At 43.1% G+C, this 14628-nt stretch overlaps 1 protein-coding gene across 1 annotated transcript; it reads right to left on the bottom strand.

The window, feature by feature from the left end:
- Nucleotides 1–6601: 6601 nt before the first annotated feature.
- On the bottom strand, nt 6602–14425 carry LOC149990664 (zinc finger protein 449-like). Its single transcript, XM_090264030.1, is given in 5 exon segments — nt 6602–7320; nt 7323–7406; nt 7582–7689; nt 12053–12257; nt 14072–14425. Coding segments are annotated over 5 exon segments (1470 nt in total).
- Nucleotides 14426–14628: the final 203 nt, after the last annotated feature.

Genomic DNA, 14628 nt, shown 5'->3' with positions numbered 1-14628 from the left:
GGGCGCCTGGCATTGAAAACCAGCCACGTCCAAGTGAGAAGGCACTCTGGCCCTTTGCAAGGATGGGTGTCATCTCCATCTGATGACCAGGAGCACCAAGTACAGACCCAGGGTTCCAACTCTGGCCCAGCGCAAATAGTTCTGGTGCCTTGGCCTCAGTCGGTCTCAGAGGTGAGATCGGCTGCGTGCCTGTGTGCTGGGTACTGTGTCCATTGAGCTGTGGGCACCAAAGAGGTGATTCCCTGAGTGTCGCAAGGATGTGGTACCCCTGTGGCACCGGGAGGGGAGTTTCAGCTTCCCTCCAAGAAATAGGACACCTTCACCAGCTTTAGACACTTTGAGACTTGTCCCCATGCTGTTACACTAGTGCCCTGTCTTTGTGACACCCCTTGCCTCTATCCACAGACCCTCTGAGGATGTGTTTATTCAGGAGGGTTTGGGGAGAAGCCATCTTCCCCAAAAGGAAGTGAAGTTTTCATCTGGAAAAGCCAGGGGAGGGAAACCTGGAAGGTCAGTTCGCTGGGGGATTTGAGAGAAGAAGCCCTCCTGATGAGCCCCTGTGTTGTTTACTCCTCCAGAGCTGGGCTAGGATCATTAGCCCAAAGCCCGCTGCTGCCAAACTCCAATTCTCATACGTCATAGTGCTTTAAATATAGTCCAACACTCCCTGCCTGTATTATATATTTGTATTTTTTCCACCTGTATTTTTTAAGGCCATTTGAGCCTACCTACTTTACATACTCCACAAAACTTTACCCAATATCTGCTAACCACAAATAAGTCCAATCCTGGGGCTACAAAAGACCCTAAACCGCTGCTGCCTTTCAGGGCTATATGACCCAGAGACTCCTCACTAACATCACCTAGAAGCATAAGCCTCCTCTCTGCCTTCTCCTTCTTCCCTGGGAATTCCCTTGCCCTATTCTGCCTCTGGATGGTAGCCCTATGCCTCTGTCTCTGGAAGGTCTCTTGCTAGGTGGGACTTCCCTTCTCATACAAGCCTGCCCAAGCACTGCCCAAAGAAAGCTTCGGTGTGGTGCTACTGCCTCTCAGGGTCCTGTCTCTTCTTTCTTAACAACCTCCCCCCAACTCAGAAAAGTCCCTGAACTCACTACAAGTCCATGCAAAAGGTGGACAGGAGGAGCAGAGTGAGTAGTAGCAGATATTACTTTGGAAGCAAGAAATTGGAGAGACACAAGGCGTCATGAACCAAGCAATGGAGGTGGCTCTGAAGCTAAAAAGGGCAGGAAGCAAACAGATTCTCACCTGAAGCCTCCAGCACGGATGCAGCTCTACTAACAACTTGAAATTAAACTTCTGATCTTCATAACGCCAAGATAAACTATTTGTTTTTGTTTAAGCCACTAAGTTTGTGGTAATTGGTTACAGAGGCAATAAGAAACTAATGTAACATGCACACACACACACACATATCTATAAATATTTTTACATCTATACATCTGTGTCTGTATTAAGATAAACATGATTTTATACTGGTGTCTCCAACTCTAATCCATTACCACTCTATCATTCTAGCTGCCCCTTCTGCTTAATTATGACTTCCCTCACCAACAGTGAGAGGAAACCTTGCTCCCACCATCCACCACCCATTAATTTATTTCTTCAAATGTAGTGCATGTAAGGCAGTTTCAAAAAGTATTCATCTATGCTCCTCTGAGAATTTACACACTCAAGTACAATGTTTTGTGTTTAGCTGATCCCTCAACTTTTATTTTTAATTGATCCTCCAAGTTTTAAATTTGAAATACTTTAAACATAGAGAGAGTTTGCTTCCTTTCTTCCTGGAAAGTTTAGTGCTGTGGATGCTGCCTCCCTCCCTGCTTCACGCCTTCCCACTGGATTTCTGTCCCTTTTCCCCTCACAGACCTCCTAGGAGATGCTTTGCAGGGTCATGGACCTGCTTGTCTGCCATCCTTGCCCGTCGCTTTACACCCCCACCCGAGCTCCTAGCCTGCCCAAATGTGCCTGACTCCATTCCGAGGGGCTCTGTGGTTCCTATCGCATCCCACTTCAACACCAGGCTCTCCCAGGGGCTTCTCCCCACGTACACACACCTGTAGAACTGGATGCAGTGTCACTGGAGAGAAAAGGCGAAATGTTGAGAGCCTTGGAAAGTAAGGGGAAAATATCAGGATAGGAAACATGAACAGAGGTCCAAGAGAGGCTGGGAATCCCAAAGCAGGATGGCACCTGGCCCCACATTCTACCTGGAGCTGTGGGACGGAGACATCCTAGCAGTGCAGCACACAAACAGGAGGGGGCGACATGGGGCCAGAAATGACAGCGCGGTATTTAGGAAAGGCCCTGAGATGGTATCCTCAGGTTCTCCATGGCTTATTTGTAGCATGAATGAGTTCCAGCTGAAAGCTGTTAAAAGCGACTATATCGAGGTGCTGAGAAGACTCTTGGTTGACAAAAAAAGGCCAGGCAATATTTCATCATTTTATGGCAGAGTACTATTTCATTGGATATACGTATGCACCACAACTTCTTTCGAGTTTTAGTTTTCAAGTACAGTTTATATTAAATATTATTTTCTACTATTTGCAGGCGTGCAGCATGGTTGGTAGAGAATTATACAGTCTTTTTATGTACCCACCTGAGACTGTACAGTTATTCCAATATTATTGACTATATTCCCTATGCTGTACTTCGCGTTCCCGTTCCTCTTTCGTGAGTACCAATTTGTACTTGTTAGTCCATTCACCTTTTGCACCCATCCCCCTGACCCCTCTCCCTCTGACAACCATCAGTGGCATCTCTGAGTCTATGAGTCTGTTTCAATTTTGTTTGTCCCTTTATTTCGTTCTATATAGTCCGCATATAAGTGAAACCATATGGTCTTCGTCTTTGTCTGACTACTTTCACTGAGCATAATGTCCTCTGGGTCCATCCATGCTGTCACAAACGGTAGCATTCCATTTCTTTCTACGGCTGGGTAATAGTCCATCGCGTATATGTACCACAACTTCTTTTTGGTCAATTGTGACAGGTATAATAAGAAATATTATGACTTTAGACTCTTAAAAGCAGATTTGAGAATCTACAAAGTACACTATTTCTGCCTCACACTGATTGACCTTTCAAAACAGGATTTCCTCAATTTTAAGACTACCATCATCTAATGCACATCATCACTTTAATAACGGAAATCTCAAATATGCATGCTTATCACCTTCCTTTCATAAATGTTAAACCGTTTAAAAATGAGCATCTTAAAATACAAAAGGACTCATTATAGCCCTTATTTGGTTCTTATTTTATGGGGAGGGCATGGCACTGATGACATTTGTTTTGAAATGCCTGATTGGTAAAGGAGTGATTTTTAAAATTAAGGCATGATAGATTCTTACAAATGTTCCTTCAACAACCTCAAGATTCTCATATCGTTTTTTCCTTTGAATTATGAATACGGAAAAAAAATAAATTGGTTTCTTTTTTTAATGTGCTTTATTGATTATGCTGCTACAGTTGTCCCAATTGCCTTTCCATTTGTTCCTCTCCACCCAGTGACCCCCCTCCCTCCAGTTGTCCCCCCCTAGTCCATGCCTTTTGGTTGTGCATATAGTTCTTCTCAACATCTTCCTATCTTCTCCACTCCCTCCTACTATGCTTCTCAATTCCTGTACCATCTCCTTCCCTTTTCCCCTTCCCCTCCCTGCTGACCTCCTCCCAAAATGTTCCCCATGCCTATAATTCTTTCCCACTCTCATTGCCTACTTAGTTTCCCTTTGTTTCGATTCCTAGATTCTGTTGTTGGTTATTGTGATAGTGTTCATTTTAACGTCCATAGTTTTGATATTCTTTTTCATAAACACGAATTTGTTTCTTACTATTGAGCTATCGTTACCTTGAGGAAGTGATGTATAATTCTTCTAATGTACTGCTGGACTTATTTGCTTATGTTTTTATTCAGGTCATTTTTTACATCTCCATATGTGTGACTGGTCTACAGTTATCTTTTTATGCTTATTTTGTCAGTTTTTGGAGTCACTTTTCTTTCGGTTTTACATAGGGAATTGGGAAAGTTTCTTTACTTTGTCATGCTCCTGCACAGTTTAAAATAAGAATAATTGTAGAGCACAGAGGAGTTTTAGGGCTGTGAATCTACTCTTTTTGATACTATAATGGTGGATAAATGTCCTTATACTTTTGTCCAAACTCATGGGATTTACACCACCAAGAGTGAACCATCATGTAAACTAGGGAATCTGAGTGATAATGATGTGTCAAGGTAGGTTCTTCAGTTGTCATGAACATGCCACTTGGGTGAGGGGGTGTTGATAACAGGGGGGCTGGGTGTATGACAGGTGGGAGGGCGCCGATCTTATGGGAAATCTGCATCTTCTGCTCAATTTTGCTCTGAACCTAAACCTGCTCTAAAATATAAAGTGCATTTTTTAAAAATAAGAATTATATTCCATGAAGGTTATAAATGATTACAAAGCCTTTTAGGCCTGTCTCCCTTTGTAAGGTGGGTTTGAAGGGGTGGGTGGCTTTTCATTTCTTTCAGAAGCTATTATTAATTTTTGGTTTTCATTTCTTTGCTTGTCTTAACAACAAAGCCTGCAAATATATCATGTCCACACCTATCAGATCCTCCTCTCCTCTTGTTAGAAAAAAGTGGCCTTTTCTTAAGGCCAACCCTTCACACCTGTGTTTCAGACCCCCATTCCCTTTGTTTCTCAGAAAGTTTTTTCACACTGTTGATTGTCTCCCCTCTTCTTGTGTCTTTAGGTTCTCTCTCTTATAGGGCTCATGCCATTTAAAGCCCAGATCTGAGCCCAGAGTAAACAACTCGTAACATACAGGGTTGCTTTTTCTTTCAGTTACCCCCTTTCCCTTTGCAGGCAGGCATCTGGAAAGTTATCTGTCTCCATTGCCTTCCTTTCAATCATGTGTCATCTTGCTGACATCTGATTTTCTGCCTACTTACCCAACATGAACCCAAAGTACCCTGGCTCAGGTATGTGGAAATCACTTGTCAAGAAATGTGAAGGTTGAGCGCCAGACTTTCCCTGTGTCTGTCCCCCTGCAGCTTCCTACCGAGAGGCATTGTCCTCAGTCTGCTGCTCCTCAGTCCTCATGGATGGCTTCTTTTCTAGTGTCTGAGTGTCTCAAGGTAGGGCTCTTGGATCCAGGCAGGATGAAGTTTTGACATCAGGGTTAGATTTTAGGGAGTGTAAAAGGGAATGTGCGTCTGAGGGACAGGAAGAGATCTGAGATGCTGGAGCGTGGTGAGACAGAGGGAGAGTAGTAGATGATGAGGGCACAGAGGAAGACATTTTGTGTAGCCCTGTGGATTAGGGCAGGGAGTTTGGATTTGTACCCTATAAATGGAACCATTGGTCTCTACGGCCATAGGACATAAATCTTCAAGGACACGTAAATAAACTTCAAAGCAAAACTAGAATGAAGCACACTTTATTAATGACTTTGCATTATAATCAAGAATTGACAGAAAATTATTGACAATGTCCAACACTTGGGGCAGAAAGGAAATAAAATAAAAACTGCCATAACAAACAATTGCCAAACAACAGGTAAGAACATTGCATAAGATTTGTGGGATGTGACCATGGCTAGACTTAAATTCTGTGGCCTTTGATGCTTTCATCATTTCAAGAAACAAGAAAATACAGTATTTACTGGAAATTCACTCTGAGTTAGGTCTCCACGTTTATATAAATCACTCACTCTTCCCAGTACTTGCGTGGTGGGTACTGTTCTCTGCCCTGTATGAGCTGGACATTTCCCCTTGTCCCTACCTTTTGGAAGTGCTCCACATTTCAAAAATTGACTGTGTTCAAGGCTCAAATGATGTATAAACATCGCAGTGGGTGTACAGGATATTCTGACACGTGGTGTAAGAGCGAGTCAAGGGAAGTGCCTATTGGCACCATCAGGGAGTCATCTGCATGTTGCTCTAAGTACTACAGTAGCAATCAAACAATAACAGCATATCTATTTTCACAGGACTAAAATAGTGCATATATACAGGGCAATTGGGCACATGCCCATCTATTGGATTACTGACCCTAGACCTGAAAGGAATGCTGACATTTACATGCTCCTTACTAACACTTATGCTGTGGTTGACCTGGGACAAAGATATGTTCATCATAAGGATTAAACAAGATTTGCCTACACAGTAATAATCATGTCTGGGACAGTGGCAAGAGTCAGTGAATACTGTAGAATTTATATACCTTAGAAGATGAATTTTTTTTTTTTTTTAGGATCTTAGGGCTAATATAGTTGCCTACTTTAATAGATGAGGAAATTATTGCTAATATAACACAAAGCTTTTTTTTTTTTTTTTTTTGGTTTTTCAATTACAGTTGTCCCATTTTTCCCCCATTGCTCTCCCCCAAAAGCTGTTCTTATGAATAAGCTCAAATAAAGCTGTTCTTCCAAGACAGCCTAATGCAGGTTAAGGCTTTGTAGATTTGTGTCAATATGTGTAGCTAAAAACTGTTTATCTCAACAAATGCTTAAATAATTCTTCTCTAAAGTGAGCAGCTTGGTGCATATTAAACTGTGCTTCCTTTATGAAGCTTGTAAAATAATGAAAGCACTTCTATGGCTTCTCTGCCATGTGGGTTTTTAAATGAAAAAGGAGACTGGATTTATGTCTGTATCTTTGCCCACAGTACTCGCACATAAATGGTCTCTCATCAGTGTGCGTCAGGTGGTGTACGTTAAGGTCTCTTTGTCGAATAAATGTTTTTCCACAACTTTGACATTCATAAGGTCTTGCATTTGAGTGGATTTTTATGTGTTTTGCAAAACTTCGTTTATTGCAAAAACGCTCCCCACACTCAGAGCAAGTGTATACTTGACCAGAAGACATTTTCTGGTGTTTTAAGAGGTGCGACAAGTGACTGAATCGCTTCTCACACGCATTGCATTTATAGGGTTGCACTTTTGTGTGAACATTTAGATGCCTTTTCAGGTTGGACTTACGAAGGAATCTTTTCCCACATTCAAGGCACTCATGAGGGAGTTCTCCCGAATGTATTTTCAGGTGCCCATTAAGTACCTTTCTGGAAACAAACTCTTTCCCACACTGATTACAACGGTGCAGGTTCTTTTGGGCACCATTTTGGTCATGGGCTCTGGGGCTGAGAGGTTCTTCCTCGTTGGGTCTCTCAGCTATTTCTTCAGGAAAGGGGTTCTGGTCACGGACAGGCAATGGGTGCGCTCTGGATAGCTGCTCTGCCGGATTTTCGAATTGATTTGGTAGCTGTTCGAAGTCTTCCACTAAACTGGGACCAGGAAGTGCATTTCCATCTAAAAAACAGAAAATGGATAAATACTCTCCAGTTTTTTCTGCTTTGACACATTTTCTCTCCCAGTATCAAAATCAAGAGCATGAATAGAAACTACAGATGTAACCATGATACAAAGGGAATGGAGAGCTAGGGACTGAGAAGAGTTATACTCAACAGCTAGTGGGAAAATAAAAGTTGCAAGTGCCATCCCAAATCTCTTTACCCTGGGAGTAAGCATGACTTTTTCTTTACTTCCTTCCTGAGCACCACATAAACCCTCACCTACCTATCTGGAAGTCAGACCATTCCAGTATTTGTTCCATTTCCATGCGGTCCTGTAGTTCCTTCATGCAGGCCTCTGAGGGGTGAGGATTTGGTAGTGGGTATCCTGGCCCTAGGAGAGATGGGAGGAAGTGTATTTTGAGTCAAGACAGGTTTATGAAAAATACAGGTCTCTTTCTTGGACACGTGGTCTCTCAACATCTTGTCAGCATTGCTTCACAAGGAGCCTCTGACAAGCCATTTTTGTTTTTGTTTTTGTTTGTTTTTCGAGATAAGAGCAAAACCCAAATCGAGGGTGGGGGAAATCCTACTGTTTTCAATTCAAAGAGACCCTCCTCCAGTCTATGGAATGGTGGTGAATCAAATCTGGTGTAAGGTCAATACACTGAATGTGCTCCATATTTGTTTCAAGAATGGACTTATGTAGCTGAGGCCCAGAACATGAAGTCAGTCTTCTTAAAGCGCTGGCATATTAAAACTGAGAAACACTGTCTGGAATAGTTTTAGTAAGAAATACTCAAATTATAATGGCAACTGAAGTAAGTCAGCAACAAGCAAAAAAATAATGTGTATATATTTGTTTCAGCTGAACTCCAGGACTGGAGTCTCTTGAAAGTAACCAAAATAATCATCAAACAGTGTTTCTCACTGTCAATCTAAAAAACAAAACAAATAAACAAACAAAAAAAAAAAACAGAAGTCCCCCTGTGTCCTATCACCCCTCTCCTCAGTGAGAGCTGCTGTGGCCCCACCCTCTTTGCACATTCTTACCTCACCTCTGACCAAGTTTACTGGTCTACAATCAAGTGACTTGGAAATGGCTAATTTCAGATGGAAATACAGGGGAATGTTTAAATATTAGAAGTAGTAAAATGACATTATATCAAAGCATAGGAAGTTGACGAAAATACCTTATTTCTTATTTTCATTTAAAAAAAGGCCAGGTATTTCAAAGGAAGAGAATTTAAATACAAGTGTTCATCTTGTTTATGCCTGCATTTCAAGACAGGGCTAGGATGAGAGGGTATGAGCCACAGATCAAATAACACTGGATGTCATGGATGAAAGGAAATCTGCTGTCAAGTGAATGTTGGAGCAACCAGAAAGGTGGGGTGGGGGGGACAGCAGCACAGCCTTAGGGTGGCAGAAACCTGGAGGCCCAGAATCCCCCATAAGAGAGATGTGGAAATAAGTTCAGAACGGTAGGATGTGTTCCTATGGACTTGATATTCTTCAGTCTGTAGATTTCATCACAGGTCACCATGAAACCACCCCAGACGCCTCTCCCTTGAGTGAAAGGGAGCTAAAGACGTGGCTAGTCAAGGGCTGATGCAGCCCTGGAGACAGTTGTCCACCGTGAAAACAAGGCCAGAGGTATCATCCGCAGGCAGCTGGGGCTCACGGACTTACCATCAGTCCAGCTGCCCTTTTCTGTGCAGCACCAACCAAAGAAAACTGAGAACTGTCACCTTACTTACTCATCCCAGCGTAGTACTCTCCGGTGCCAGCTTTCAAAGAGGCTGGCCCAAACTAGAGCTCCTTGCTGGATGTTAACCTCACGCACTTCTTAACGGTCCACCAACCACCCCTTCTCTCCTGTGTAACATTCGGATCGTTGTGGCTCGGATGCACTCAGCACCCACTTTCTGGACGCTCACAGCCCTGCTCCTGCCACTATCACTGGTTTGCAGTCCCCAACCTAAGCTCACAGCCCATGTCAGCTAAGGCCACTAACCAATCTCCCTTTGACCCATCTCCCACCCTTCTAACGTCAGTTCCCATCCTCTGCTCATACGGTCAGTGAAATATTATCACAATTGCTGAATGAACTCGACACTGATTAAAAAGATTTTCACAGGTATCAGCCCTCCTGTCTGCCAACACGGGGAAAACAGCCACGGCACTCATCGCAGGGCAAGCTGTGAGAGACGGCGCGTGGGCACAGGCACGCACTCATATGCTCTAACAGGAGGTAAATTGGTACAGTAATTTTGGAAGACATTCGACCATATCTATTAAAGTTTAAGTGGATATGCCCACTAACTAATCGTTCCTAACCTGGAAATTTGTCCTGCTGACACATGCCCGTGGAAGGTTGCTCACTGTGTGCTGTACAGCTTGGCCACAGGGTATTTTGGTCCACACTGAATGTCAGTCAGAAGTCATGCCTCTATGCTGACTTCTGTTGGCAGCGCTCTCCACTCTACCCTCAAATGCCACAGTAGCCACCCGAGTAGAAGTGCCGGAAATGAGCCTCAGGGGTGCGAATGAGCCCTCTTTGTATTGGGCCCTAGGTTGTTCAGTTCTTGATGTCCCGCTGGGGCTCCTTACTCAAAAGCCTGCAGGCGCCAAACTCAAATTCTCTCACATCCATTTTTTTAAGTTAGCCCCACAAGCATATTTTTAGCCATTTAACGCTGCCCTCCTTTGATAGCCCAGAAAATATCACCCCACAGCTGCTAGCCACTGAAAAGATGGAGCCTTGTGGTTCTATGGCCCCAAGCTGCTGCTGCCCTTTGGAATTCTCTGACCTATGGACTGCCAGTGTGCTACTGGACTATGACATCAGCTAGACTTAAGTAAGCACCCTCACTGAGCCCTTACTCCCTGGAGAGTTCCCTTTGCCCCTCCCCTTCTGACCCCTGAATTCCCCCACCAGCACACCTGACAAAGAGTTGCTCAACAAAGCTGTGTATGCTATTGCTCCTCCTGGTCATATCATGTTCCTAGATCAGCCCGCAGTTCCCTTGGACCTTCTACAAGTGGTAAACAGGAAGAGACTTTGGTGACCAGGAGGTAGACATAAGGACCTCCCAGTCAGTAGGACAAAGAATATTCTATCATTTTAAACAGTGATGAGAAATGGGTAGTTTCCTTTCCTCCTAACTGATATATTTTACTTGTTACTTCATTCTATCTCTACCTTATTAAATATACTGGACTCTTTTGTGCTTTAGAGACTAAAGTATTCAAACCAAGAACAATAGTGCCGCTCAGCAGCATATGTGGTCTTTATACTCAGTACTGTTGGTAAGAGGAGCGAATTCACACATGTAATGGGAACTCATATGCAGAAAGATTTATAACTGATCACGGCTGGCCTGGTTCTGCCACTCTTTGCAGGCATACACACAGAAATACTGGTTGTTAACAGATCAGGGTTATAGGTAAGGTAGAGACTGGACTATAAATGACAGCATTTTACATAGTTTGGATTTGACCTTAAGGGATATATATATGTCCTTTTGGGTTTTTCCTCCTGGTCACCTCTATTAAACAAGAGACAGAGTACATGTCTTCTACATGCCTAAAACTTGCTAGAGCAAGCTACGCAATTTGGTACCTGGACAAACTGAATAAATGCAGAAAGGGAGAGAAATTTGTGACCAAACGACCACACTGTGGCGTTATGAGATGAAGTCCTTGGGGCATGGTGTTGCACAGATAACATATGGTCCTACTGTTAGGCCTAGAATGGACCAAGCCAGCCTTTCCAAGGAGAGGGTGGAGTCTCACAGGCACTCTTCCCTATTGTCTTCTAGATAACTGGAGAGGAAAGATGGCACTTGGAATGGAGAACACAAGAGAGGGGGTAATATCATAGGTAAGCAAGCACCAGAGGTAGAATTTCTATTGGTTTCAAGAGCAAATGGGTCCTAGTGTCTAATATATCCATTCTCACGCACTTAGGCCTTGGGAAAGCAAGGAACCGAGGAACGTACCTGAATATTTAACAGATTTTTGAATTCATATACAACCTAATGGTCTTTTTTAACATGATACCTCTCAGGGTCTGCCCAGAGAATCGTGTGCTTTCTCCCTCTATGCAATCCTGGAAAGTCCTTGACCACGCTTGAGATTTCCATGAACTTCTGTGAGCCTTCCTTCCCCTGGACCTTCTCCCCCTGGACTAACTCCTGCTTTGTCTGGAGCTGTGGTTCTCAAACGGTAGTATGTGCAGCACTTACCTGGAGAGCTTATAAAAAATGTACCTGGGTGATACTGCTATAGAGAATCTGCTTACTATGCTTGGAGGAACACTGGTCTAGGTTTTTATGGATAAGACACCTGTTTGTTTTACTGTGGCAAGCAATTCACTCCTCCTAAAGGATCTGAAGTGAGTATGGTGTATTGACAAATTAGCATGTATGAATGTTGCTCAGATTCCATTGACAAAAAATGTGCTGGGGGAATTAATCTTGATTAATAACACACAAACTCCCCTCAATATCCTGTATAACATTTTTGGTCAAAGCCTCTTTCCTGAGCAGGTTCATCAGCTTAAGGGATTCTGAACCCTGTTCGATCTAAAGTGCTTTGCAGCCAGCTATTGCCCAAGAGCTATTACCATTTCCTACTCTTTATCAGAAGATCCATTTTCATTCGATATTCAGTGCTGCTAACCAACCCCAACCCTGGACAGCACCTGAGCTGTCAAAACAGAAATCAAGGATATAAATAAAACCTTTCCTTACCAGGCTCCAGAAAGTGCAGGCCTTCCCCAGCAGCACCATAGCTCAGCTCCTGCAGCTCTGCCTGTGGGATATACACCTTTGCCACTAGGGACTCAGGGACAGGGTTCATTGCTTGGAGTTGGGGTGCCTCCATGTGGGTGTCTGGTGATATGTCTGCCATTCCAATTGCTGCCAGGTCTTCCATGAGCATTTCCTGCCCGTCGTTCTGTAGGAAATGGCAAAACCCATCACTCTCAAGTCCAGACCAGAAGTGCCCAGTACCAATACAAGGCAAGCCACCCAAGTCATTTTAAATTTTCCAGGGGCCACATGAAAAGTAAAAGAAATAAGTAAAGTCGATCTTAATAACAAGCAATATTTAATGCAATATATTGACAATATCATAATTTCATAACACAACCAGTATTACTATGATATTTCACCTACTTTGTTGTGCAGCCTAGGCCTTCTGAATGTGCTGTGCATTTTATACTGACAGCATATCCCCATTTGGTCTAGCCACATTTCTAGTGCTCAAGAGCCACCCATGGCTGGTGCCCACCATACTGGCAATGCAGCATCAGACCACATGAAAACAAAATTCATGCAGTAAGCCACACAAGGAGACACAGAAAGGAAGGGAAATCATCAACGCATTGCATCCCGGAGGCAGCAGACTTTGGAAGTCTCGTTCATGCAGGCTCACTGCAGAGCCCCATCAACACACAAGACTCCAGTGCCCCCGATGCCCAACTAGAACTACTTGCTCCCTTCTTCAAGGTGCTCAGCTATCGCACACGCCAAACAGATTTTACTTGGTGCTTCTGAACAAAGGGCAGCCCCACCACCCCTAGGAGGTGTTTTGGATATGATGGCAGGTGCTGGCTATCAGAATTGAATGGGCAGAGATGGGAGTATAGATAGTGCACAGTGCAGAATTTCTCTAGGTCCCTACCAAATTCGGAGTATTCACGTAGGTAAAAAGAACCTGGCAAGAACTTCACCTCATGGGTCATATAATCACAACATATTTTTGCATGTGTTAGCATGATTTGACTTTTCTAGGAAAGCACTATTTTGGAAGTCAATGTCATGGTAATTTAAAGTACAGCATAGGAAATAGTCATTAATATTGTAATAACTTTGTACAGTGCCAAGTGAGTACTGCAAATAACAAGGGGAACACTTTGTAAAATACAATATATGATTGTCTAACCACTATGTTCTACACCTGAAACTAATAAAAAATAATATTGAGTGTAAACTGTAATTGAATTTTTAATTCTTAAAAAGGAATTCTATACTACTAATTATTCAGATTCACCAAGAATTGTTTGCCACTTTGGAAAATCACATGACCAGCAGCAACACTATTAGTGTTCAAGCTGTATCAGTCTGAAACACCGCCTGTCCCCTTCTGAGTCCATGCAGAGAGGCATCTACCAACTTCATGAGGTCTTATGGAGCACTCAAGCCCAGACCTGTGCATGCTGAAATGCTTTGTGCTTTATAATAAACTATGTTCCATTTCCTTTAAATCCTTTCTAGACTCTACTTGACTCAAAGTTGGACAACTCTGTAAAGAGCCAGATAGTAAATATTTTATGCTTTGTGTGCCACATTCAGACTCTGACTTATTCTCCTTCTTCCTCTTTTGTGTTTAACAATGCTTTAACACTTCAAAACCATTATTAGCTCACAGGGTATACAGAACAGGTGGTGGCCAGATCTGGTCTGCAGACACTAGAGCATAATATTGGTGCTTCTGAGGAATGATGTGAGGTAGGTTATATTATCTATGAATTTCATTTAAGTACATTTACTGGGACTTTAGAGAATATTTGTTATAGAAAGAGGATTGGGTATTATGAGCTTGAAAACCACTGACCCGTATATTTTCTGCAGCAGGAGAGAGATATGAAAAGGACTGTGGAGAAATCCTGGGGCTGAAAATGACATGGAGACAAATGTCCCATCCAATCCCACCTGCCTCTGATACCCTATTGGTTTAATTACTCATATCCGAAACTCTTTTCTCACCTGTGGCTCTGGTTGCTCAATTTCGATCTGTAAGTTTTCTAATAGTGACACAATACTTTCTGTAGTCTCTGGGCATTGTTGTGTCACCCAGGACTCTAGCTCCCAGGGCAGAATTGTCAGGAATTGCTCCAACACTAGAAGCTCCAGCATTTGTTCCTTAGAACGTGTATTTGGCTTCAGCCATTGATCACAAAGTTCCCGTAGCCTGTTGAAAACTTGGCGAGGCCCAGCTGCTTCTTCATACTGGAACTGCCTGAAGCGCTGACGGAAAACTTCAGAAGCGTCATCATACTCTTGAAACTCTTCGCCCTGATTCAAGGGGGCTGGGTCTGGACAACCGAAGGCAGCAGCCATTGCTCTCTTCCAGCAGTGTCCAATTTATCTGGGACTGAATTCTCAGATTCAAATTTGTTTAGTTGTGTATTTCTTTGGAAAAGAAACTTACAGCTGAGGAAAGGGCAAATGAGAAAGGAGAAACAGCAGCGGTTACCAGAGGGCTTTCTTAGTTCCCTTACGTAATTGCTTGCTTTTCAGCAAAGCTCTAAAGTAGCAGACTT

The sequence above is a fragment of the Furipterus horrens genome, unplaced genomic scaffold (assembly GCF_987537825.1).
Source record: "Furipterus horrens unplaced genomic scaffold, mFurHor1.1.pri manual_scaffold_17, whole genome shotgun sequence".
Lineage (NCBI taxonomy): Eukaryota > Metazoa > Chordata > Mammalia > Chiroptera > Furipteridae > Furipterus > Furipterus horrens.
Note: the sequence above shows the minus strand (reverse complement) of the source record. Positions and strands in the feature narration are given on the sequence as shown.